This window comes from Oreochromis niloticus, linkage group LG22 (assembly GCF_001858045.2).
Source record: "Oreochromis niloticus isolate F11D_XX linkage group LG22, O_niloticus_UMD_NMBU, whole genome shotgun sequence".
Lineage (NCBI taxonomy): Eukaryota > Metazoa > Chordata > Actinopteri > Cichliformes > Cichlidae > Oreochromis > Oreochromis niloticus.
In genome coordinates, this window is record NC_031985.2 from 16638099 (window position 1) to 16665183 (window position 27085).

Below are 27085 nucleotides of genomic sequence, written 5' to 3' on the forward strand. Positions count from 1 at the left end.
CAGCATCTCAGTGAAGCCAGAAACATTAAATTAGTACATTTTAAGAACATCGGTTCACAGCTGACACTGTTACAGTAAGAGTCTTTTCTTTAGTGTTAATAAGCTCTGAACCAGATGGTCACATGATCCAGCACAGACACTTAGATACTTAGCTTCATATTAATTGAGTTTTTCAGACAGTAATACTCGTGAAGCTTCCACTCTTCACATTTCCTGATTGAAAATATGTTGAAGTTCCCTTTTTTTTTTCTTACTGTAATTGTAATTACATTACATTCAATTTGAACATTTCGAGCACTAAAATCTGCTCTGGTAATCTTCTAGAATTTTCGGAGGTCTGGTCCTGGATGTCAAGCGGAAAGTGCCCTTTTACTGGAGCGACATCAGGGACGCGCTCAGTCTACAGTGTCTCGCTTCTGTCCTTTTCCTTTACTGCGCCTGCATGTCTCCTGTCATCACATTCGGGGGTCTGCTTGGGGAGGCGACAAAAGGCAACATAGTGAGTCATAAAGCTTGGCACTTAAAAGTCAGTATTTGATCGCTTCATGGGTTCCAGTGGGCATAAAAGCCCTAATCCCTTAGTCGTGTTATTGAAGAACGTTTGGGACTATTGCTACTACATATTGTGATTTTTTTGTACTGGCACTTCAGATGGGCTCTGTGAGGGTATTGTGAATGACTGCAAGCAAATACCCCAGTTCCACAGAATCCTAGAGTTGTAAAGTGCAAAAATCTGTTCTTTCTACCATAATAGTGTTGTCAGTGTTTTCTAATAAGAAATCCATTGCATGGGTTGAACAGTTTTAGCTAAATAATGCAACACTCTTACACTATACAATAAGATGGGATCAAATGCACACATGTTACACACAACATGTTTCTGACCTCTTTAAAATACGTGTATGAGAAATCAAAATAAAAAAATGTTACATAAAATCAAACTATTAATATATTTCACTTCTTTCTTTTTGTTACCATACAAACTGTTTAGTATAGTGTCTCTTTTTGTGGTTCTCTCTGTTCTCTCTCACTGTCTGCTTCTCTTTCATCCAGATGTCTGTACTAGGCCAGGGACTGTTGGCACAGACAGAGTCTGTGTGCTGGTGTGTGTAATGTGTCTAAATAAACTCACGCACTGCACAGAGATATGACTTCGGACAAGTCAGCAGCAGTGTGGGAACATTTGAACGGTTTATCTAGCCTCTCAGACGCAGCCCGTAATGTCCGTTTAATCAAAGCTCTATGTTCTGGTCTGTGGTCTCCTCCTCATCTGTCGCTTTTCTCCTTCAGCCTTTCCCTCTGTATCCTCCTTTGTGCAATTTCACCTCCCCGATCCCTCCTTTCTTATTCCCTCACTCCACTCCTCTCCTCTGTCTCTACAGAGCGCCATCGAGTCTCTATTTGGGGCATCACTGACAGGAGTAGCATACTCCCTCTTTGCAGGCCAGCCCCTCACTATTCTTGGCAGCACGGGGCCTGTTTTAGTATTTGAGAAGATCCTCTTTAAGTTCTGCAAGTGAGTTTGAGCAGGTTTGCATTGGAGTAAAAATGCTCAACAGTGTTTTATGTTGATTCCCATTGTCTAATAGAAATTCTTTGTCTTCGTCTTTCCCAGGGACTACAGCTTGTCCTACCTGTCTCTACGGACCAGCATTGGTCTGTGGACTGCCTTCCTGTGTATCATCCTCGTGGCCACAGATGCAAGCTCTCTGGTTTGCTACATTACCCGCTTCACAGAGGAGGCCTTTGCAGCATTGATCTGCATCATCTTCATCTACGAAGCTCTAGAGAAGCTCTTTCATCTGGGAGAATTGTACCCTGTCAACATGCATAACAGCTTGGACAACCTTACTCTTTATTCGTAAGTATTGAGATTCAAGTTACATGTATAATTAAAGGTCCATTTGTTTATTGTTGTTTGCTCAGTATTATATTTTTGGAATTGTTTGCACAGGGTGCATTAAATTTAGTTTTTCAAATTGCTGTCTCTACAAGAGTGCGTTAACTGATAATGAGAGAGGTTAAAATTTATATTATCTTCTTGTACAACTACTTCAGCTGACTGGTTTACTGGGAAAACCCTAAAGTTTTATTAAATCTTCATTTAATTTCTGATTTGTAAAGGGCTTTGACACAACCTCAGAGGGACTTGTCTCCTCCTGGTCTCAAACTAGGGACTTTCCACATTTTCTATTACAGTCTTTAGATTAAATTCCAAATTACTAATTACATAAAGTAGTTTCCTTTTAAGGAAAATGTAATTTTACCTGGCAGATAAACTGTAGCATGTACTTAAAGTTTGCTTTAATTGAACCCTAAACATTATTTCTCACAGAAGGCTCAAGGTACAGACTTTGCTTAATACTGGATCCTCTGTACCCAGGTGTCAGTGCTCTCCACCAGCAAATGCTACAGATGAGGTCATGCAGAAGTGGAACCAGTCCGGATACAGTCCAGACTCTATCGAGTGGAGCAGCCTCAGTGTTTCAGTAAGACTAGCGCACAGTGACCTCTAGTGTAAAAAGCAGAAATTACAAACACAGTTGTAAAATTGGAGAGCAAACACTGAAGCTTAACGTTGACTTCTGCATCGAATCTATGTAGAGCATACGCCATAGCTTCCCCAAGTGGCTGATGCCGTTGCCAGCATTTATACCCGTGTGTGCGTGTGGTGTGTCTCCATTGCACTACAATTTTCCCACCTAAACACTTGCTAGCAGTGGAGTTTCTCTCTTCGAGTTGCTCCATTGTCTTCTAGCTGATTTCAAAAATGGCACCAAAAGAAGTAGCCAGAAATGCATGGAAGGAAAAGGTGGTGCTGTGGTACTGTGAAGTTACATCACTAGCTGTGTGTCAGGTTACGGTGTAAGTTACTGCATAAGGTTTCAGAAAGGTTTGCCATTACATACCTACAGCGTAGATTTAACACAGAAGGTCAATTCCACTATAAACCAATAGTCTACATTGTACAGACATTTAGGTTTATTACTATAATTCATAGTTTTAGTCATAAGCACAACCACCAGTAATACATTTACCTCTGTAATACAGATGATTCATTAAATTAACAATTTTTATCCTTTTTTTTTTTTCTTTACAGACATGCAAATTGCTCCATGGAGATTTTGTGGGTCCTGCCTGTGGTCACCATGGGCCGTACATCCCAGATGTTCTCTTTTGGTCTGTTATCCTCTTCTTCACAACCTTCTTTTTGTCATCATTCCTCAAGCAGTTTAAAACAGAAAGATACTTCCCCACCAGGGTGAGATGTTGGGCTTAATTTGTTTATGTATGTTATTTCTTTTGTAAAACGCAGCAAAAAGAAGCTTTAAAAAGACAAAAGAAAGCACGGTTTAATCTCTAATCATGTAAAATGATGTTTAAATAGTACTATTTGAAATATGAAGCATCAGCATCACATGTCATTATATGTTTTGTACACCTGGTGCATGCAAGTGTGGGCAGATTAAACTAAAAGGTTCTGACACTATGTAAATGTTTGCATTGAGTCATTAGTACAGGAGCAGACTCGTGTGCAGAAAGAGATCTTCCTGCATCCTCCCACATAGTACCATCTACTGTGTTATCACTCGGTGTAGGCCGGTGTTGGTATTGTGTAAACTGTAAAATGTGTAACAATTACTTTGATGGAGCTGTTACCTACAGAAGGAAATGATCTTGAAGTTAAGCAGCTTCTGCCTGTATCCTCTTCTCTTTGTATTAAGAATACATTTATAAAGGGTAGCTGAAGGCACGTGTCAAATCCCTAAATAAATTAATCTATTTTGTATATGTGTGTGTTACATAGGTGCGATCCACTATTAGTGACTTTGCTGTGTTTATAACCATCATGATTATGGTGCTAGTGGACTACCTAATGGGGATCCCGTCTCCTAAACTGAATGTTCCTGACCGCTTTGAGGTAGGCATATTGTTCATCTGCATTGCTCCATTTATTACTATTGAGTACATTTTTACGGATTATAGCTATTATCTTCTGTAAGCTTTAAATAAAGTATATAATCTGTAGTTAAAGTAAAGGTTTTGTGGTAATTCTATTGTATTTTACTCAAGAGTTTCTTTACAGTGTTAGCAGTCTCTTCTCAGAGATGTAAAAGTACAGGTTGTGTGTGCTTAAGCCTGTTTCATATAGAAAAGCTCTTGCTGGAAGTCTAGTTTCTGACCAACACATTACAAGTAATGTGTAAGATAAATATTCTTAAATATTCTCAGTTAGTTCATACCTTATATACTTAATGTGGCTTGCACTTTTCCCCTCAGCCAACTTCAAAGAACAGAGGCTGGCTAATGGATCCGTTAGGAGAAAACCCTTGGTGGACACTGCTGGTGGCAGTACTTCCTGCCATGCTCTGCACCATCCTCATTTTTATGGATCAGCAGATCACAGCAGTCATCATCAACCGCAAAGAGCACAAGCTGAAGGTCTGACTTTTATCTAAAAGTATCTTGAGAAAGCTTGTGATAGGGTGCCAAGGGAGGAACTGTGGTACTGTATGAAAACGTCAGGAGTGGTAGAGAAGTATGCTAGGGTACTGCAGCATATGTATGAGGACAGCGAGACAGTGATGAGGTTTTGCTGTAGAAGTGACAGATTGATTCAAGGTGGGGGTGGGATTACATCAGGGATTGGCTCTGAACCCCTTCTTGTTTGCAGTGGTGATGGACAGGTTGACTGATGAGGCCAGGCAGGAGTCTCCGTGGGGAGCAGGTGGAAAGGTAAAGATGTAAGGAGTAGAGTTAGTGAAAGTGGATGAGTTTAAATACCTGGGGTCAGCATCCAAAGGAATGGACAGTGCAAAAAAGAGGTGAAGAAGAGCGTGAACACAAGTGTCAAGGGTGATTTGTGACAGAAGGACAGCAGCAAGAGTGAAATGGAAGGTTTACAAGATGGAGGAAGAGCAGTGAGAGGGTTTATGGATGTAGAGAAGGAGGACATGCAGAGGGACGGAAGAGGACGGTAGAGAAAGGTTGAGACGGATGATTCAGTGTGTTCACTCGTAAAAGGAGCAGCTGGAGGAAGTATAAAAAGTTGCACACAATTTATTAATTTTTTTTTAATGAAAAAAAGCAAATAACTGATTGATCACAGTGAATGAATCTGTCACAAAGACTATTCTCTTCAGTCTTGAAAGTTTGTGTATGTCCATGTCTCTTCTTCTCATATCTTACAGAAAGGATGTGGCTATCACCTGGACTTGCTCATCGTGGCAATAATGCTGGGCGTGTGCTCCATTATGGGCTTGCCGTGGTTTGTGGCTGCAACCGTCCTCTCCATTTCCCACGTTAACAGCCTGAAGGTGGAGTCTGGCTGCTCCGCACCGGGAGAACAGCCCAAGTTTTTGGGAATCCGGGAACAGCGAGTCACGGGATTTATGATCTTTGTCCTGATGGGTTGTTCTGTCTTCATGACATCAGTGCTCAAGGTGCGATGGGGTTGTCAGTGGAATATTATTTTCTTCTTCATGAGGATTTGCTTCCCCCTGTAAATCACTGTATATAATAATGTCTTTTGATTATCTAACACAAGTTGCGTTAATTGCATGTAAACTAACTGAAATGGGTTGTCACCTGGCACAAGTGTGTCATAGATGTTTTCAGCTTTTTCTTTCATGTACCGTAAGTTATATATTTTCTAATATGTTGTTTCATTTGTGCTTTCGACAGTTTATTCCAATGCCGGTTCTGTATGGAGTCTTTCTCTACATGGGTGTCTCTTCCCTCAAAGGCATTCAAGTAAGTCTCTGCCCTGCTGTCTTTGAAGATAGTGCTGCCCTTCTATTCAGAGCAGAGCAGGACTCTGGAGCTGTTAGTAAAGATAAGTTTGCCCCCTGCAGTTGCAAACCTTTGATGGTAATTCAGAGTCCTCAGGAGCTTCTCTTAAATGTGTTTCCTCCTCTTAATAACCTATTAAGTGGTACTTTCATGCATTTGTATTTCTGAACTGTTTCACTGACTCTCTTTACTCTATAGTTCTTTGACAGAATCAGACTTTTTGGCATGCCTGCAAAGCACCAGCCTGACCTGATCTACCTGCGCTATGTGCCACTGTGGAAGGTCCATATCTTCACCCTGATACAGCTCAGCTGTTTGGTGCTACTCTGGGTAATCAAGGTGTCTGCAGCAGCTGTTGTATTCCCCATGATGGTAATGACTCAGCCTTACTTATTTTATCACTTCGTTTTTACTGGAGAAGAGTTATAGAAATCAAGTGTTGTAATATCACTGTTATTGATCATTCATCTATATTTTGTGCCAAATAACAGTATAGCAGAGGATTTCTTTTATTAATAGATATGATTTTATTGTGTCATTCCTTTATGTTTGGTTTCATCTGTAATTCTAGGTTCTGGCGCTGGTCTTTATCCGAAAGCTTCTAGACTTTTTCTTTACCAATAGAGAGCTGAGCTGGCTCGATGACTTGATGCCAGAAAGCAAAAAGAAGACGGAGGATGATAAGAAAAAGAAAGCACGCGAAAAGCTGGTAAAACTCATCTGTTTTCCATAAGTGAACATCACAAGTTTATTTGTAATTTGAATTTGAAAGAAGTTTTGCTTTTCTCCGCATTAACAGAAAGTTGGCTGTAGCAGATTTTGTGTCAAAAATGGGGAAGGCAGCATTTTACTGGGATCACTGGACAGAAAAAAAATCATATTAACCTTTCAGCATGTTTATGATAGGAAGCAAGACTGCTGTCCCTCTGCCATGGCATTTTCTAAGATCTAAACCATCACAGGAAATGTATCCAATCACAAGCCTTTTCTAATGATAGTAACTAGTATACAGAACTAATAAATAAAAATATAAATTTTGGAATTTTCAATATCTACTTGAAGGTCACACCACTTCTGCTTCCAAATGATACAAAATTAAAACTGCTCCTCAGTTACAAAAATTTACTAGATGAGATATTTTACTCCCTACTGTACTTCAAGACATGCACTGAAATGACAAAAATGTAGTTATCCTTTGTTTTTCTTCCTAATTTGCATTTAAACATTAATACTGCAAAATCTCTCCAAATGCTCCATCTGTCTTTGTTGTAAACGACAGCTTTCCAGATTGTGTAAATCCTTCTGAAGCTCAGATTGGAAGACAGTTTAATTATACTACAATTTGAGTGGGTGCCTTAACAGTGGATCGAATCAAATTGCAAATTAAATTGCTATTTAATTGTGGCAACTAGGCAAAATCAAATGGTTATATTGGTCTTGCAAGCACGGCTGTTACGGAAGAAGAGAGATTTTGAATCAAATACTCTGAGTGCTACACAGCCACAGGAGACCAAAAACCAATATAATATAAGCCCAGGCCCATAAGTCAGATGTTAAGGGTGATTTAAATATGAATAAAACTGTGAGACTCAATTGTTGGAGGATGAACCTCACTGCAGTAATAACTAGTTTTTAAATTTGAATCTAGGATGAAGAGTCCGGACTGGAGGAAGAAGAAGAGATGGGGATTAAGGACACTTATGAAGACTCAAACCGGCTCAAGATCCCAGTGAAGGAACTCTCAGGGAGGTGAGTAATGCACTCCATAAAGCATCCTTTAAATGTCAGATTGTGGGATGGAGAGCTGAATCTTATTGTAAATTTTCACTTGGGAGTGAAGCGTATTCATGTTAGTCACCGTAAATCTCACATACTACTATAATATTTTTATCTTATGGCCTCATGGCTAAATATATTTACATTTTTTGACCCAGATAAATAAAGATTTCACTACTTTTGTATGTCTTGACTTCTCCCGTCTCTAAACTTTAACAAAACAATATGTTTTTATCTACAGCTTGAAATGACAATTTAAAGACTGGTCATCAGCTGTGTGTTATTATGTCCATCTTAACAGATCATACAGAATAGAAGTAGTGACCCACAGCGTCCCATTGTAAGAAGAGGTAGCATGGCTGTGTGTATAATGATGATGATGATAATGATAATAATTAATAATAATAATAATAATAATAATAATAATAATAATAATAATAATAATAATGATGATGATGATAAAAAAATCTCTGACCCACATTGTTGCATATTAACCCTGCTGATAGTTTGTGCATGGGTGCAATTTACAGACAGATTTTCAGAACAGATGGTTTTAAACACACTGCTTTGTGTATTCATGTCTTTTTTGTTTTTATTATTATTATTTGTTTTAAGGTGAAAAGGTCTATGATAGAATGATTGTCTTATCTAACTAATAATATGCATAAAGTCAACTCTCAGTATACCCTTTTGCCTAAAATGCAAACAGCTCTTAATACATGTTAACACAGATGTTTGTTTGTGCTCTGTCTGGTCAGCCATACTGTGTATTTAACTTGGTTTAATCTCTAATATATGCATGTTTGCGTCTGCCTCTCCTGCACTGATCCTGTCCCGCTGTCTTGATGTCTACATGCCTGTCTTCTCTTTTTGTTTCTGTTTGTGTGTGTGTGTGTGTGTTTGCATTTTGGCATGTAGTTCTGACACTGACCCCTTGGTTGTAAATATCTCTGATGAAATGGCCAAAACCGCAGTGTGGAAAGCAGTGAACTCGAGTGCAGAGTCTTGTGTCCAACCTGTGAAGCTTAGCGGAAGGTAGCTATGCCATCTCCTGGAGTTTTCCAGAGCCCCTGCACCCAACTCTGTTACTTCAATATGATATTATGCTAAAAACAAGAGGGACTGCTTGATAGTGCTATCTTAATGTACGCTGTAGTCAAAAGCTGAAGCTAGTTCCTGCCTGGAAGTCCACAGCGATTGCAGTTTTGAGTATCGGGAATCAGTTTAATTCTGTAAAAGCAAAGATAATAGTTCCTGTTCCTTTTAGCTATAGCTGTTAACCTGACTTGACTTGACAGGAATATATTTGCAGTAAAATGGAATTCCTCAATAACAGTTTGAAATAGTTTGCCCAGAAATACATGTCAAACTCTGCCTTTCCAAGGAAACCAAATCAAAGGGTAGGAAACACTTAGAAATGATTAGTATTTATCACCTGGTTCCATCGGACTGGATTCTGATTGGTCCCACATTCAGACTGCACCGTGTTTCATTTATCCTAAACATACTTGCTGTCATGATGTGTATCTCCTAAAGTCACAAAGATTTTTACAATTTGTTTTAGGTATCTTGAAAATGTGAGTAGGTGTGTTGATGCAAAGAGGAAAAACACAGTACTGTGCAAAGGTCTTATGCTACCCCTCATTTCCTTATTTCAAGGAGACAGACTTCCTTGTTATTTTTTGAAGTGGAATTGAGCTTTGAAATACCGTTGGAAAGACTGCAATGTTTGTATTTTTTGCTGCTTTCAGTCCAGTCCTCGTATCTGTATTCTTTCCAGAAGAATGTTTCTTTTTTGTTTTTGTTTTTTTATCCTTTATCACTGATCTATGAATCACCGAAGCATAAGAAAGGTACTTAACAGAAGGGATGAACCAGTGTTGTGTTGATGTGAATCAATTTTGAGCTTTATAGTTAGGTTCTTTGTCACCAGCAGTCTCTTACATAAACACATAATTTGCTTTCATTCATTAATTTATTTAGTTCATTTTGAAAAAGAACCCAAAGATTATCACAGTTTGACATCCGTTTGTTGGTTTCCAAATGCTTCTCTACATCTATTTCCCATCTTACTACCAAAATATGACCAAATATGTGGTGGTGAAGACTTTTGCACCGCACTGTAAACAGCCCTTTTGAGTTACATGCATATTAATTTCACTAGATTTATTTGGGATAAAATAGTGTAATGGTGGACAGAACAAAGTCCACTCACCCACCTATCCATCCATCCATCCATCCATCCATCCATCCATGTCTGTAGATTTAGGCACAAATCTAAGTTTCAAACATCTAGGTACAAAGACAATCAGACACAGAATAAAGACAGGTAGCCTTCCAAGATTGATCCACTATGTCTGCTGTCTTCTTGCCTTGAATATAATTCCTTACCCTGTGGGCCACTTCCTTGTTTTTTTGTGTTGTTTTGTGTTGTTTAGTTTTGATTTTTGAAAACAGATCCTAACTTTAACCTCCTAGGACCTGGCGTCCACATATGTGGACATCACATTTTGGGTTATTTAGACCAAAATACTCAATTTTGCTCTACAAGGGCCTGATATCCACTTACGAGGACATTATACTGCTACTGTTCTATTGAAATTTTAAACAAATATCCTCATTTGTGGCTCTCATTTTTCATAGAAACGAAAATTTGGTAAAAAATAAAAATCTGGTAATTCTTTGTTTTTACATTCATCGGGCCCCAATATGCCCAAATATCAAAGAGAAATTAAAAATGCATGCTGTGGAAGAGTTCAGAAGTTCAGTCTCCAAAACCTTTGCACAGTGCTTTGTGTTGACAGATCTTTTGCCACAGTTCTCTCATTAAGTCCCATCCTTACCAAGTTGTACTAAAGCTGGTAAAGACTTGTTAGTGTTTGTAATTAAGAACTATCACTCCTCTACCTGATAGAAATCACACATTTGTAGTTGCTCACAACCCTTAACACCTCCATAAATCTGCCTACGCACTCATTTTCTCTCTATCTGTTAATCCCTGAACAGCCAGGAAAAGGTGGCCTGCGTTAGAGTCGACGTCAGCCCAGACACACCTGGAAGAGACTCCACTACCGAGACGTTCCTGTAATAAATTGCGCAGACCTCCTTTTGTCCTCAATACCTTCTCCTTCACAACACTTTTACCACACTGATGGATGCAATCTTGGAAGGAAAGGGGACACACTGAACTGGAGCAGCGCAACCTCTCTGCAGAGCTCCTTCAGGGCAGCAGATGAGCTCCCTTAAGCATGCGAGTCCTTCTTCAACACACGTCTTGAAGTCCTTCATGTACAGAATGCGTACGAATGGTTGCCAAGATGTACTATAAAGGATAAAACTCCAAGAAACAAAGGAATTCTGCTTTAACTGCCCACCGATGTTCACTGTTCAGAAATTCTCTCTGTCTAGCAGCCATTTATTACTCATTTGAAGCACAGACACCAAAGGAAGGGGCTTCACTGGTGGGGGTGTTCAACTGTGTGAATTTTACTTTTAACCATCAAAACTTTTTATATTTATATTTTTATTTTACTTTTATTATTTTAGCTGTTCATTTTACTCTTTTTCTTTCTTGTTAGCATTCTCCATTTCTTTACATTTGAGGTGGAACTGAGACCTTTCACTAAAGTACACCAGCTTTGAAACCTTTTTGATTAAAGCCATTCAGGTACTGTCGGCACCAGATAATTCTATTTTATATTTGGTCTGGCACAATAAATGACACAAACCAAAACAGACAGAGGTACATTCAGATACTACTACTGCACCACACTAATACTACTGCGTACATCCTTGTCAGATTTGCTCATGAATAATCTCTCCTGTCTCTAGGGGAACACTCAGTATTGATACTGCTGCTCAAAATTAGTTTTTACTGTAAAGCCTCACTGTTCATAGTGTATGTGATCTTATTGAAATATCACGTGTATGTGTACTGTGTTCTTTTAGTTTGTAATATTGTAGAAATCTACTTCAGAGGCCATACGAAGTCTGTACTGTATAGTAAGCACTTTGCCAGTATAGTTTCCTACCTAAGATGAATTATGGTGTGTTAATAAAAAGGTTACTCCTCCTCCCTCTGTATTTATACATCAGTCATTCAAATGTTAATTATACAACTCAGGAATCTTGAGTGATTTCTGACTGTCGCCATTTGATATTTTAACCGTCTGTCCACTGTGTTCCTCTCATCGCTGTCATCACGACTATTTTACCTAACGCTGTAAATCATGACATATACAAAGGTGCGAAAAAATGAGAATATTTGTGACCCCCAGATAGCAGCACCTGTTTTTATACTGTCTATATTATTGTATTATTATTACTGTATATGTGGGTGCGGGTGTGTGAGTATGAGCGAGCGTGTGGTATAAAGATAATTTGTTTAGCGTTGCAAATCATAAATCATTTTATGCAAAATATTTCTACTGTATGTGTAAAAGAATATATTATATTCTAGGAATTCTTATTTTGCTGACAGCAGTCCTGTTTTAGCAATAAGTATTCCATACTGTGCAATGGACGGACTCCTGAACTTGGCTAATATTCAGGCAAAGAATTATTCATCAAACGACTTCTGTGTGTGTTTAATCTGCTCTGTCTGTGTGTAGCTACAGTGACTATACGGACAATAGCTTATGTGCCTTGTTGAAGCTCTTTGTGTACAAGTCTAGTACTGATAGTTTAAGTGTTCAGAAGAGTGGTACAGGCGGTGGCACCATAATGCCAAAGACGGATCGTAGATCATGTCTGTGTGAAGGTTGTAGCCTGAGCCATTGACTCAAAACAGTGTAGTTCAATTTATTCTTCCATTTAAAAATGTAACTCTAAATACTGTTTGTCTGTGTGTGTGTTCTACTATCACAGCTAGTGTTTGCTCACAACATAAAAGCTCTGTAATCAATTTTGAGGTACTGTTTCTTTTCTTAGTGATTAGTGTGTGTCAAAGTGTTGTGCCGTCAACATCCAGAACGAAGTGACATCTATATTAATTTATATATTTGATTAGAGGGGAAAAATGATTCATGTGTGGTTATTTAACTACATATGTGGACGTTAAAATGAAATGTAAAATGTTGTCATTAGAATCATCAGAGACCGTTAACGTCCACCAACCAGCTAAGAATTTACGATTCCTGTTGTTTATCTTGTTTTTCCACATTATGAGGTTCGATTTAAGATGCATGAATCTGGATAAACGATCAATAACATGAAGGAGTTTCTGGCCTCTATTGTCACACCAACAACACAGAGTAGAAAATGCATTTGTTTTGTACAGACATCAGTGAAGCACACGGCGTCCAGTTGTTAACTTGAACGATGACTCTTCTGTCATGGCTGATTGTTGAAAAGCAATAAAAATGAATACAAGGTGATTTTTCTTCTGTCTTCATTTAAAAAATACAGATTTTTTTCATTATTTTAGGATTTTACCTTATGTTTTATTGATAAATAACCTAAGCTTTCAGTCAACATGATTTAAAACCCAGAACTGTGAAGTGCACTCACTAGGCACTATATTAGGTACATCTGTTAGCAGTCACTTATTTCTCATTTAAACCATAGATGGCTCAGTGTCAGCTCATGTGGCCATGGACAAGTTTAAAGTGAAGGAAAAACAGTGACTTTTCCACACAACCATCTCTGAGGTTTACAGAGAATAATCTGAAAAAGAGAAAATATTGTTTGAGTGACAATGTTCAGTTGATGCGAGAGGTCAGAGGAGTATAGGCAGACTGCTTCAAGGTGACAAGAAGGCAAAAAGCAACTCCTCGTTACAGCCAGGGTATACAGAATCTTTGAATGAACAGCAGGTCAAACCTTGAAACAGAGGCCATAGTAGATGAAGGACCACAACGAGTGTCACTCCTGTCAGCTGAAAACTAAACTGAAACAACATTTCACAGAGGCTCACCAAATTGTTGCTTGTCTGATGTGTCTCGATTTCTGCTGCCGCACTCGGTTAGTAGGATCAAAATTTGGCACGAACAACATCAAAGCATGGAACCATAATGCTTTGTATTAATGGTTTAAGCTGCTGGTGATGGTATAATGGTGTAGTGGATGCTGTTTCGCACACTTTGGGTCTCTTTTGTACCAACTGAGCATTAAATGACAAAACTCGTTACTGACCAGTTTCGCCCCCATTATGACCAGAATGACTCCATCCAGCAGGAAAAGGCGTCACAGGGCTCAAACGATCTCAAACTGCTTTCTCGATCACCAACACAATAGCTTGTTTGTTTTTTTTAGTTTTTGAAGAAAACTGGATTTTTTCATTCTGAAGACAAAAGGTGGCAGCAGAGATCTATTATAAACCACTGCAGACAAATACAGCAGGCACTTTTTCATTTTTATAATTCACACAGCAGTGAGTTCACTTAATTGGTCAATTAAACCTCTTCTGGGGACTAATAAGCTCTTTTTTTCTCCACTTAGTTTCTAGGAGCCCGTTAGAATAGAAATAAAATGCATTTTTGTGACATTACTTACACTATAAATTCATGTGCAAGGTCAGCAATAAGAAAGGTCCAATCCAGAATAGGTGGAGATATATGGATATGCATATTTATTATGGCTTAATAATTTGGTTTGAATAAAACTTGGCCTTATGTGACAATAAAGCACTTCAGCTTTGCATGTTCTCCTTCATGATAAAGTACAAGTCAACATGAATTCACTCTATATGCATCTGTGGCCACTGAATGAAGGAGGACGTGCAATAAGCCTGTTTTTAATGTTACAAAGAAAGAAAAGAGGAATGGAGGAAAGAGGTTAAACCTCTTGAAGATTTGTCATTGAACAGCACAAGAACTAAGCAAAGGACACGGTTTGACAATATGTTTGACAAGGGAAGGGCAAATGTGTATTTTTAGTTCAGGACTTTATTTTTAATCATGTTCTTTCATGAGTGTACTTCAGCTTTAATGTCCTACGCATGTGCCCAGCACTGCTTCAGGCCCATGCATCCGGACCAGAGCTTGCACAGCAGATGCTAGAATAAATAATTCCAGTAAGTATTCACCTCAAGTTTTCTCTTTATTAAAAAAAAAAAAAAAAAAATAAGGATCTTCCGGCTACAAAGTATATTGCAATTTGTAGCCCACTGAAAAATAAATTCAGGATATGCTTCTCATAAGAGAATTAAAGCAGAAATCCTGCTCAGTGCGAACAATTCAGTCATTATTTGTGTTCCCGTGTTAACCTGGTAGAAACTAATAACCACGTGACTAAATTACAATGAACAGGATTTTAATAAACATTACAAGTAGTCATTTTCAGAAGATGCACAGTTGCACTGCCTTTAAAAACAAACAAACAAAAAACAGTTGAGATTTTTTTATTGTCTTCTCAACAGTCAGACCTTTAGTCAAAATAATAATTTCTTCTGTCATTCAGTAATCAGAGACTGTCTGAAAGCATCGGTTTTACATCGTTTCTCCTTAAAAAACAAACAAGAAAATCACACGTTACTAGCCAGCATCACTGGGTTTCACTTAAACACAGTACAAATGTGTTTCATAAAGTCTTGGGCCAAAATAACTCATGTATTACAGGCGCTACATGATTCACTATTAATTACTGAAATTCAGCTTTTACACTAATGTGGCTCTTTTAAAATGTCTTATTGTAATATAACGACAATTACAAATAATTCATTACAATTCGAGCAAAACAACTATTTTAACAATGGCTTCTTACAAAGAAAAAATAAAGATTTAGGTGCCAAAAATGCAGCAGTTACTTGTCATCCCTATGTTTACATGCCGTCGATAGCAATTGATTCGTACACGGTGAACAAACTTCTCGTTGGTTAGTTTAAAATGTCTTTGTGCAGACAAACAAAACAACTTCACGTAAAATTGCCTTTTTTTTTCTTTTTTAAATCGGCCTGCTGTGGTTCTGCTTAAAGTTTCATGTAGACTATTGGGAAACTGTAACACTGCATTGGAAAAGAAAGAGTTTCCCTAACCAGGAGAGATATTCACCCTCCTCTTAAAGAAAATGCTTCTGTGGGGAACTGTGGCAGCACATAGTGCTTGTGGTTCAGTTAGCGCCGTTTGGTGGCCCCTCTGGGATGAGTGACATGAAAAAGGTTATGATGAATGACCACGTGGAGGACAAGAAGCCTGTGTGGGGGGCGCTGTTAGGATCTTCCGCTCCTTCCTCTCCGCTTTCCCCATCCTCATCATCGGAGCCGTCATCCAACACTCCTTCCTATACGGGGGAAGTCAAATTACAAGAATCAAGTGAGATTATAGTTCTCCCTGACGCTCAGTGCACAAGATTAGACTAGAATATATGAGTCATATTTGACTGTGAAATGAGATATCCACTAAATTAGCTTCAGGCATAACGCCCCACACTTTATCTGCATACTTACAAATACATTTCTTCATTTCCCGATGAAATCAAAACGCCATTTTAGTGTTTTTAGCTCGTCTTTCCCTGACACTAGTCCGGCAAATTACATTTTTTCTAACCTAATTAAAACAACAACATAATTAACAGACCATTTGAAATCAAGTAAATGTCAGAAAACTGTGAAAAGCCCCACCTAACTTCTCATAACCCACTTGACCTCATTTTTCATGATCTTTGTTGTTTTCTTAAATTGGGCAATCTACAATACAATACCACTCTTATGAGTTATTAAAGACAAGTGGTGGACTATATCCTACAGCTATCTGGAAACTGGTACTTCATTTCACAGCTTGTACTGCAGATAAAAAAAGAAATGGTACTGATAACAATCCAATCAGTTCTGAGTAAAGCACCAGTGGATGAGAGAGGCAGTTACCATTTCTTGTAAGTCTTGGTTTTGTGGCTCTCCCTCGGCATCGTCTTGATTGCCTCCGTCTCCGGGAAGCTGAAGTTCGTTTTCCAGGTTGAACGGAAACCAGCCGGCCTGATGCCTGCAGGCAGAAACAACAAGAAAAGAAATTACAAATGTTTCACAGTGTTGGTCATATCAACTTATTATTAATTATACTCTTGAGTAATCTTTGAGGTACTTATTGTGTGGTATGAAAATGACGAATCCCTGTTGTGTCTACAAAATATGTTTTATAAAAATTCGAAGAGCCTTTAATGTTAAGATAAAGGCAAATGATATAAAAGTAATGCATTGTAAAAATCTAAACTTCTGTTGAGTCTTCATAACTTTAAAATTCAAGTACTTCTTTCCGGTTACATTAGGGCAAATACAACAGGGAATCTTCAAAGCAGCGCCGTGTGAAGACACAGGAAATCGCTCTAATCAGAGAGCATTCAACCACTGTGGCCTTCGTTATAAAGGCAACCTTTTTTTTTTAAAGATAAATGTTTCCGGAGAAAAGCATTTATCTATTGTTGTGAATTTCGATGTGAGATGAGACCGAGTATCACCCACTATCGGTGCCTTTTGTTAAAGCACAAATCCGAAAAGGCACTTACAAAATCATGAGACCCAACAATGCAATAACAGAACAAACACTACTGTGAGTACAGACAGGCAGGATTTTCGAATATTTGTTAGAGTATATATATATATATAAAAAAAATTCAATATTTTACGTGACTGTTTCTTAAAATATCCATTTTCTTGTTTTTCCCGACGCCTGGAACGATGTAACATTCTGGTACAAGAAAGTAGCGATAAAAGCACCTTTGAGTCATTTGACAGCCACTAAATTAAACAATACCAGAATCCAACAAGATGTAAACTCTCCCAGTTAAAGCTACTGTGTCACAAGCCTGCTGCAAATACGCATCATTTCAGTTTCCGAGTTTGAAGAGTGTGTATATGTGTGTGTCGACGAATGGTCAAATAGTCAAACAGCACTTTTGCTTGAAATCAAAACAAACAAAAAATATTTTACAGGATGTTTTAGTGTAGTTCTGATCACTGTATTGTAATGACGGACATTTAAAACACACGCGTAAAGTAAACTCACAGGTAAAGCACCAGCATGGCCATCATCACCATGACAAAGCGGCTGAAGGACGAGTAGAAGTAGACTATACTGAGTAAGATGGCAGCGCGTGAAAATGTGTACACCCAATCCAGCCAGTCCCGATTGAGCTCTTCCTCGTTCAGGATCTCCCCTCCTTGGGCATTCATCTGGACTTCTGGGTTGCCGTGGCGACCCACTTGGGGTCGTTGACTCTGGGGATGGGACTGGTTAGACTGGGTCGAGGGCTGGTCGGGCCTGAGGTGCTGAGAGGAGGCGGCAAGTAACTGACTAGAGGACGAGAGACAGATGGTGGTAACACTGTTTGAACACGGCCCTAAAAACGTTTTTGTTTTTAAATGGAGAGACTAAAACACAAATGGACTTACTAATGCATGTAGTACTGCCTGGCATACAGCTGCTGCCACCACATGAGTGTCATGGGGTTGTAATAAGCGGGCATATTTGCGGGAGGCGTCGACTGAGCAGAGTGTTGGTTCCAGCTGGAAAAAGAGGGTGCAATATGAAAACAGTGACATTCTCCATTTTTGGAGAAGAGGTTTTAGTCAGAGCCAAAGGAAAAACATCAGCATTGTAATAAAATCATTACTGTTAATACTGTTTATTCAGTCAAATATAACCAATGCTTTTGTTTATCACATGGCCAGACATAACAGGAAAACACACCCTCACTGAACCAGAACAACTCATCCATGTGTAAACAATCTCTCTAGGATTGTTGGGAGAAGTTTACACACACTCACCATGACAACAATATACATCAGTAAATTTGGGTTTTTACTGATTTCTGCACAAGTTTTAATTTATTTTGGATTTTTTCTCATCTATACAGGCTCAAATATATACACACACTCAATAAGCCTTTTTATAAGTGGTGCTGAAGGTTCTACAGTGTCTTTTACTTTGGCGGGGTCTGATTAGTCATCATAAATGAATACAGCTGGTAGTTTCTCTTTGCCAGCATAAAAAGGGTTAGGGTGCGACCACTAATTTGATTGACAAATATGCACATTTGGAAAGTCCAAGGAACTCAGTGAAGATCTGAAAAGATGAATTATATATTTACACAAGCTTGGACGGTCTCTTGGAATATTTATAAACGATTGCAGATTCCAAAATCATAAGGTCAAACAAATATATGTAAGAACAAGTTATTGAGATGTTTTGCCACTTTTCCACGGTCTGGAAAAAGATCCAAACTGTCAGCTTCAGGAGAGATTGGTTGGAATGCTCAGGAAAATACCCAACTAGAATCAGTAAACTGGAATCTGGAGCAGCCAGGAATGAAACCATCAACCTTCACATAACACATAGCAAGTTGTTGGTGCTTTTGTCTTATTTGGATTTAAGTAAAACAATCTCTTTAATTGTGTTTTTTTTGTTTGTTTGTTTGAGCTCATTCTCAGTTTATCACCATTAAATAGTCTGATTTTACAGTTGTTAAGTAGAGGTAAATAGCTCTTTGTCATTATATGTTAGCTTCTGCTGCTGTAGCACACGCTAAAACTACAGTTATTTAAGATGCAATGTGCTGAAAGTTGCCAAGTCCAAACCCGTAAGATTGCTATGTAAACATTGCAATGGAAGTGTCTTGAGTAACATGTTAAAACTACTTAATAATGAAGTTTATAAGCAGCTGTATTTGCATTGTTTTTCTATTTTGATCATTAGTTGGTCTAGTGAAACAGTTTCCTGAACTACCCTTTGCTCTGCAGTTTAGTAGTTTACCTGTACATAAATTGTGGATACATCTGGTGGTAGGGGAAGGATCCAGCTCGGTGTCTGAGTCCATCACTGCTCCCTCCCGTAGAGGAGTGGCTATCCTGACCAACTCCATTAGAGTTCTGAGGGGCCTGTAACCAGAGAGGGGGAAAAAAAGTTCTAGCTTCTTGCTCGCCTTAAAACAAAGGCAAGTGACGTTTTTAAATCTCCAGAGATTTGCAAATTACAGCAGTTAGGTAGCTGATGAAAGAAAATATGGCGATGATGAAATGAAATGCAAGGTCTAAGAAGTGCACGGCTGACCCACCGTGGGACGGGCTGTGCTCTCCTGGGGCTTGTTACTGCAGCTCCGGGTGGGCTTTGGGGAGCTGGGAGGGGTTCGTGAGGCGCACACCAGATGGAGCATATGGTACTCGTCCTGCTGTAGAAGCCAATAAGAGCTCATTATTAAACACAGCTTAAGTGCAGCATGTTCTTTGGACTTGTTATTTTTAAACCTCAAGAACACTTCAAAGCACTTCTAAATCTATTTTGTGGACATTTTCTTTATTAGATTAATGCAAAGACAAGAATACTATACATTTTCTAGCTTTATATAAGGCTACAGATCAAAATCCTTCAAAAGAGTTTTCCAAGTTACTGTCTTTGTTAATTACTTATCTGGATATACCTTAATCAGGTGCTGAAAAACTTTTAAAATGTTGCTTCCAGCTTTAAACAAGACAAAATTAACACAAGGGAAGAGACTCTTTCTAAACAAATCAGCAGTAACTCAGCATCCCTGCTTAACCTGTGATGATTGAAACAAATACACGATTCCTCCTTTTTTTTGTATGTCATTGCCCATTTATGTACATACTGTATGTATGCATGTTTTGCGTGCTGTTTATTTACAGCTGCATAACTATTGCCAACTGAGCTTCTGCCTATTTTGGCTAAGGACAACTTCACAAAAGAGACAGGACATTTAAGATTTTCAATGTTCCTGCTTAAACACAAACATATTAATAATACCTACATAATATTTGAACATATTGACTTTCTTTACAAAACAGCATGCAATTATAGGAAAGCCCATTATAAAATGCATTACTTTAATAGTGGCCTAGAGACGAAGAAGAGAAAAAAAAGTGGAACACTGGGTAATAAAACATATTAAAAAAATCAATTAAAAGAGAACAACATAAAAAGAAGGAACACAATAAACTCTCATTAGAGCTGCAATATACCTGTACACACTGTCTTGCTTTGCCCCCTCCTCCACTCTACTCTCTTTTTAGTGGTGATATGTCGGCCAGTTTTTCGTTTTCAAAAATCAATTCACTAGACTTGAATTTACCTAAAAAAGATCAACATGAACATTAAAACTGTTTTCCCTCAAGACTTTGTCATTGCTGTGCCACCTATGGTTACATAATCGTTGTTGCAGGTTACACAAAGAAAACCAGGAGGAAAAGTCCTACACAGCAACAAATACAAAAGTGAAGTCACTCCGTGCCGACAGCAGAAAAATGGATCAACCTAAGAGTTGCCTAATTTTGCAGCAATCAACATGAAGACTCATTGACATCCAGTAATTGTGTATAAGGTTGCTTTGTTTGCATAAGCACCGAATGTTCCAGTGAAATAAATAAAAATTACATAAGCATGACGAACTACATTCACTGGACACTTTATTAGGTACAGATCTTTGTTAATGCAAATATCTGACCAACCAATCACATGGCAGCAAATCTGTGCATTTAGGCATGTAATCATGCTTTAGTTCAAACTGAGCATCAGAATGGGAAAGAAAGGTGACTGAAGTGACTTTGAACGTGGCATGGTTGTTAGTGCCAGGGAGATTCAAGCTGATACGGAGGTAACATTAACTTAAATAATCACTCGTTCCAACAGCCTAGCTCAATCCCGCTTTTTAATCAGCAGTTCAGGCTAATGGTGGTGGTAGTGTAGTGGTGTGGGTGACACTTTGGGAACCTTAGTACCAACTGAGCATCATTTAAACACCACAGCCTACCTGAGTATTAGTACTGATCATGTCCATTCAATCACAGTGTACCCATACTCTGATGGCTTTTTCCACCAGGATTAATGTGCCATGTCACAAAGCCCAAATCATCTTAAATTGGTTTCTTAAACAGGACAGCACAGTGACACTGTACTCAAATGGCCTCCACAGTCATTGGATCTCAGTCCAATAGAGGGTGGTAGTGGTAGAATGGGAGGTTCACATCATGGATGTAAAGCCGACAATTCTGCAGCACCCGTTTGATGCCATCATGTCAACATGGACAAAAAAAATCTCAGAAGAATGTTTCCAGTACCTTGTTGAATCTATGCTGCAAAGAGTTATGCAAGTTCTGAATGCCAAAGCGCGTCCAACCCAGTATTAGCAAGGTGTACCTAATAAAGTGTCCTTTGAGTGCAATTCCAGTTTATCTCAGATGTGTGGGAAGGTGTTTCTGTGTAGGCTAGATAAGTTCTTCCACACCTTACTCCATTCCACTTTGAGCGCAGAGAGACTCCTTTGTTGAAATTGTAAACACAGTAAGCAACAATTGTCTGATACATTTTTGTAAATCAGGCAGTTAAAATCTTGTGAGCTCTAGACTTACTAAACTACATGGACTTTAATAAATCCAATGCCTATAACTACACAAACTTACCTTTCTGAGCACATCTTTTAAGGTAAAATGATCCAACAGCAGCTTTCCAGAATACACCAGCCTCTGGTCTTTGGAGCTCTAAAAATAAAAAAAGGACAACGATAACTGGGTCAAAGAAGGAAGCCTATGTATTATGAACAGCACCAAGAATCTAGGGTACTCAGTTTTGTTTTACATTTTTAAAAGGGTAAAGATGCCAGAAATACAATCATACATTGAAAGAAAACAGAGTTAACTGTTATATGTACACGACCACAGCATTAAAAGGCAGAAACTTTCTGTGAATGAGTAATAAGGATGGGTTTGTAGTCACCTCAATTGGGATAAGTGGGTCTTAAGAGTGGATTTAGCTCTCCTGACTACAACAAGGTCAGAGTGTGATCCTCTTACAGCTTGCATTTAATCTACAGTTGTTAAAAACACATTTTCCCTTTTAGATCCTGGCCAACTTACAACTGGAAGTGGAACCATTTTCTTATTTTTTGAGATTTCCAAGAATAACTTCCCCCAAGTTACACAAAAATGTACAGGCATTTGGATGAACACTCTACAGCTTTATCAGAATGCAGTTTGTGCCCATGTATTTAATTTGATTGCATGAGAACAAGCCGAGAGCACAGAGGAAGCAGAGCAAAGTCAGATTAGCAGCACAATAAAGCTGGAATACAAACGCCTTCCCTTCATTGTGACGTCAAATCTACAGCCTCCAAGGCTCTTTCAGCTACAAAGACTCTAAGAACCTAATTTCTTTCCCTTCAGAAAAAACATCAAGGTTAATGATCTATGTCACTCAGTGATTATTCAACAGTAATATGACTCATGAGGGAACTCAACAGAACTCAAAAAGCAAAAGTAAGTTTAAGCAAAATGAAGGTTGAGACTGTGTGAGAGCTAAAAATCAAAACACAGTTAAAGGCTACAGAAACAACAAAAAATGCAATTCATTCTCAGAACTGTGTGTAACTATGAAGCTCATATGTAACAACATGTACACATAGGGGTATGCAGGCATTTCCTGCCTGATATGTGTAACACAATGCAGAAAATAGTCTGGTAATGATATCAATACACAGTTTGTCCAGCAGACCATCTTTCACTGCAGTGTTTGCAATACTGTCACTGTCTGCAGCATATGGAGCAGAATACATGTCACAGCACCATTATGTATCAGTGTGTTAGTTGATTTTGTAACTCTAACATATTGCGTGTGTCATTCTTAAATATGTACTATTAGCTGTTGAATTGATAGTGGATATTTCAGCTGATTAATAAATCAGAATAAATAAATAAATAAATAAATAAATAAATAAATAAATCTAGTCTGATGACATCCTGACGACCTAGCTGACTTTCTAAACGAAGTAACTGAGGTCTGAATTTAAAAAGGCAAGGAAACACTTGCTACATATTTATGTTATGAGTATCTTTCTAACCACATAACCATCTACCAACACTGCAGTGTTTCTCAAACTGTGGGGCATGAACGACCAGAAGAAAAATATGAAGTTGAATGAGTATAATGATTTTTTTTAAAAATCATTACAAGGGAAGAACAAAAAACAAAAACAAGAGTTTGCTTATGCAATAGTTTCCATTAAATTAAAATTCAATTTTTCATCTTTCTTTTTAAATTGTAAATTTTTTATTAAAATAGCCAGAAATAAAATTCTGTTAGCCTCTGAAGTGAGGCATACCAAAGAAAAAAAAAGTTTGAGAACTACTGCATTACTGTATGCTATTAAAAACAAATAGTAGCATTTGTTTTGATAGCATAATGCTATCAAAACAAATGCTACTTCAGCTGCTGCTTCTACTTCAATAACAGTGATCAGCTGGTTTGGATAACAAAAACAAAGTAGGAAAGTGTGAACATGATCAGAGGGAATTAACACGCAAGTCAACCTCTTACATCAACAGCTTTGATTAAATAAGTGTGAGATACTCACGGGTTTACTCGGATACACATCAGACAGGTGAGCTTTGAGTTTCTCCACAGTCCAGTTCTGGTAGCAGTTGATTGTCTGATCATCATATTTCTGGTTGGGAGCCCTGATCACAAGGGTGACAGGATTGTCCACAACAGCCTGATCCATGACTCATTTGTCTTCAGTGGAAAACAAGAGAGAAAGGAGATCTGGACTACGAAGTGTGTGTCCTTGTTCCAGCTCTATTAGTTTTCAAATAGGTTCCTGGCACCATCGAGGGGAAAAAAATTTCACAGCTGGAAGAAACAGAAATGACAACATGAGTTTGGGGTTGCCCAGGTGGCATAGTGACATATTACGTAGTAAAATGAAGCAAATAATAACAGCACGGGAAAAAACAGTTCAATATTTTCCGACAGAGAAAGAAGAGTTACTCGTTTTTATCCTGTATTCGCCCTGACACACATTGAACCAGACATTTATTTAATTACAGCTACAACACCCGCGACAACACTGTAACAAGCTCCCAAAGTAAACAATAGCGCTAAGGACAAAGTGATATGCTCTAACGGAAAACTAACGCTACGTTTTGTCAGGGGTAATTAATGGATGGCTAAGCTAACGTTAGCTTTAGTAGGTTCTCTGCTACTAACAGCAGTCAAGTCAAGCTAAAAAAGTTGTCGCCTTGGATAACTACCCGTCCCAATTACGATGATCTAGTTGTAGAACGGTGTTCTTGTAAAACTAAGCTATGACGTACCTGGTTAACGTACCTGGTTTACCCCCGGACAGCAAAATGTTGTCTAGTTGGCTGAACGGAGTGAACCCGGTTGTCGTACTTCTTTGATGGATTTCGGAAGGTTGTCAACATTCGACGTTATGCTTATTACTGCCACCTGTCGGACTTTAGTATGCATTACAACAAAGACACGCTAAAAAAGACTGTGAAGATGTACGTTTAATATACATTTCAAAGGAGTCTCTGCAGTCCTTTGAAACAGCTTGTAGAACCCCCTTGAGCAGCAATTCTTCAAGTAGTATTTTCTGTATGACTTTATCAGTCTCTGATATTGCTGAAGAGGAATTTTGGCCCTCTCTTCTTTACAAATTTTCTTGAGCTCACTGAAGTTTGCAAGCACTGGTCTTAAGATCCTGCGACATGGCCTCACGTTTGACTCTAAAATACTTTGGTATACATAGGAGTTCATGGTTAACCCAATAACTGCAAGGTGCCCAGGTCTTGTGGCTGCAAAACAACCCCAAATCATCAATCCTCCTCCATGTTGTTGATATGAGGTGTTTGTGGTGATATGCTGTGTTTGGTTGCTGTGCTATAAGCCCAGATGCCTCTTTGGTCTCATCTGTTCAAAGGACACTGTTCTAGAAAGCTTGTGATTTGTCAAGGAACTGTTAAGGAAATTTGCGACAATAAGCCATGCTACAATGTTCATTTTAAAGTTTATATTCTTTTCTGGCAACCTTTCCAAACCAGCCATACTTGTTCAGTCTTTTGTAACTGCACTGTCATGAACTGTTGCCTTTATCTTGCGAAATGAAGCCTGTAGATTCAGACATGAAACTCTTGGATTTTTTTTGTCATTTTGTACTTTGCAGGGATGTCCAATCAAATGCAAATTAACTCATTTAATTAGCAGCACGCAACTGCTACTTAATACTGGAATAATGGAAGCAGTAAGGGTGTACTTAGTTTTTCCACAGAAATGCTCTTTTCCACTGGAGTTAATGTAAATTTCTAATAGATGTGGACTTCATAATAAAAATACTATAGAAAACTACATTATTGTGCAAGAAAGAAATGATAAAGAAAATGGAAAAATTATTTGCCTACACTACACTTGCCTACACAAAAGATCATTTGATAAGCACAACCATTTATTGCACAGCATGTTACCTGCATTAAATCTATTAGGTCAGGACAATTTGCATATTAATGATGAAGGAACTGAGCTCACAGCCCGTTGTTTATTCAGTGGGCTAGTTTCAGTCATTGTGATCAAAGGTACTGTTTATAAGGCTGAGGAAACCTGCAGTCAGCTGAGCCTGAAGAAGTCACTTAGATGTGTGACGAAATGTTTCGCTGAAAACGCTCCGACCAGATGAACAGAATCAACTTTTTGGGGTAAATCCACTAGACTTACCAAAAAAGCTTACATTCAATACAGTATATACATATTGACAATTATCATATTTTGATGAATATGCTGCTGATGATTTACCTGTTTTCATGCCTTCTGCCCACATGACAACAGACAGTCAGAAATAACTGTTGTATTTTTCTTTAACTATTTTTTCACTATCAGTAATTAAAACAATTGACTGATTGATAACTAACAGAAAAAGAGAAAAAGAAACGGAAGCCCAAACATTAATACATTTATCAGAGTTGGGTCTAATACAGTTGAAAGCCTTCTCACTGCCATCTACTGGTAGCATGATGAAACAGCCTTGTCTCTTTCTCATTACATCAAATGGTCATTGTGTTTGGTGTCCTTGGACAGCTTTTATCTAAATTATATTCAGCGCAGTTGTGGAATCAAGGCTGGGACTATGCAACAGTGAGATTAGTATGAAGAAAAATGATGGATGTGCAAGAACTGAATTCATAGTGGTCTGTTAAGTTGGGTGGTGCAGTGACAGGAAAGCTTAAGATAGCCAAGACAGAATTTATGCATATTCAAACACAGCAATAAATAAATAATTGAATGGAAATTAAATATGTAAAATAAAACAAAACTTACCGAAGCTTAGTGAGTTACTGTCAGGTCATTTTTGTTGTTCTGCAATGAGATTATAGTTGACTGACCAGGTAATGTAAAGATGAATATTCTACTTAATGTTGCAGATTATTGTTCTTTGGGACGTGCACTCAGAGGCAGGGACTGGAAAAATACAGAATGGAAAAATACAGCACATTTTCCTCATAGTTACTACATGCAGATTTGTCACCCACAGTAAGTAATCACCTTAACACGTTTGGTACACAAACAAATAAAATGATCAGACCCCTATTATAGCATGCAGTGCTGCATATAATAACAGAAACTACGTTGGGTGATTTTGACCTTCACTGAAAACCTGAAAATAAACTTGCTCTGGAAATGGGTCAGCCTACTTCCGATTGACTCAGCCATCTCAAGAGACCCTTCCAGTCCCCTGACGAGAACAAGTCTCATGCTATTACTTTTACGAGTAGCAGAGAACATCACATTTTTCATCCTGTGCTAATGTC

The 27085-nt window shown here is 38.3% G+C and overlaps 2 protein-coding genes across 14 annotated transcripts in view; one reads left to right on the forward strand and one right to left on the reverse strand.

The window, feature by feature from the left end:
• Positions 1–12944, forward strand: part of LOC100704714 (sodium bicarbonate cotransporter 3) — a 44610-nt gene extending 31666 nt beyond the window's left edge. For 10 of the 12 annotated variants that reach the window (XM_005457178.4, XM_005457179.4, XM_005457181.4 and 7 more), the window contains 14 exons: positions 325–499; positions 1383–1516; positions 1616–1861; positions 2384–2489; positions 3101–3262; positions 3809–3922; positions 4282–4443; positions 5193–5444; positions 5686–5754; positions 5992–6165; positions 6365–6502; positions 7442–7542; positions 8488–8604; positions 10576–12944. In XM_005457178.4, the coding sequence (XP_005457235.1) occupies positions 325–499; positions 1383–1516; positions 1616–1861; positions 2384–2489; positions 3101–3262; positions 3809–3922; positions 4282–4443; positions 5193–5444; positions 5686–5754; positions 5992–6165; positions 6365–6502; positions 7442–7542; positions 8488–8604; positions 10576–10657 (2032 nt within the window). In that variant the 3' untranslated portion in view covers positions 10658–12944. Of the gene's footprint in view, positions 1–324; positions 500–1382; positions 1517–1615; positions 1862–2383; positions 2490–3100; positions 3263–3808; positions 3923–4281; positions 4444–5192; positions 5445–5685; positions 5755–5991; positions 6166–6364; positions 6503–7441; positions 7543–7870; positions 7910–8487; positions 8605–10575 lie in introns of all 12 variants that reach the window. The other 2 variants (XM_005457182.4, XM_005457183.4) reach the window with 2 other exon arrangements.
• Positions 12945–14803: 1859 nt separating this feature from the next.
• On the reverse strand, positions 14804–24723 carry LOC100704985 (homocysteine-responsive endoplasmic reticulum-resident ubiquitin-like domain member 2 protein). 2 transcript variants are annotated; one of them, XM_013275904.3, is made up of 9 exons: positions 24596–24723; positions 23857–24131; positions 21911–21988; positions 19552–19665; positions 19251–19375; positions 17891–18004; positions 17505–17792; positions 16370–16484; positions 14804–15786 (listed from the first exon to the last, which is right to left on the reverse strand). In XM_013275904.3, the coding sequence occupies exons 2-9, from the start codon at positions 24001–24003 to the stop codon at positions 15616–15618; spliced, it is 1152 nt and encodes a 383-aa protein (XP_013131358.1). In that variant the 5' UTR covers positions 24004–24131; positions 24596–24723; the 3' UTR covers positions 14804–15615. The 2 variants fall into 2 exon arrangements, with proteins under 2 accessions (XP_013131358.1, XP_003452523.1); XM_003452475.5 differs by having other exon boundaries at positions 24609–24716.
• Between the last annotated feature and the right edge of the window lie 2362 nt (positions 24724–27085).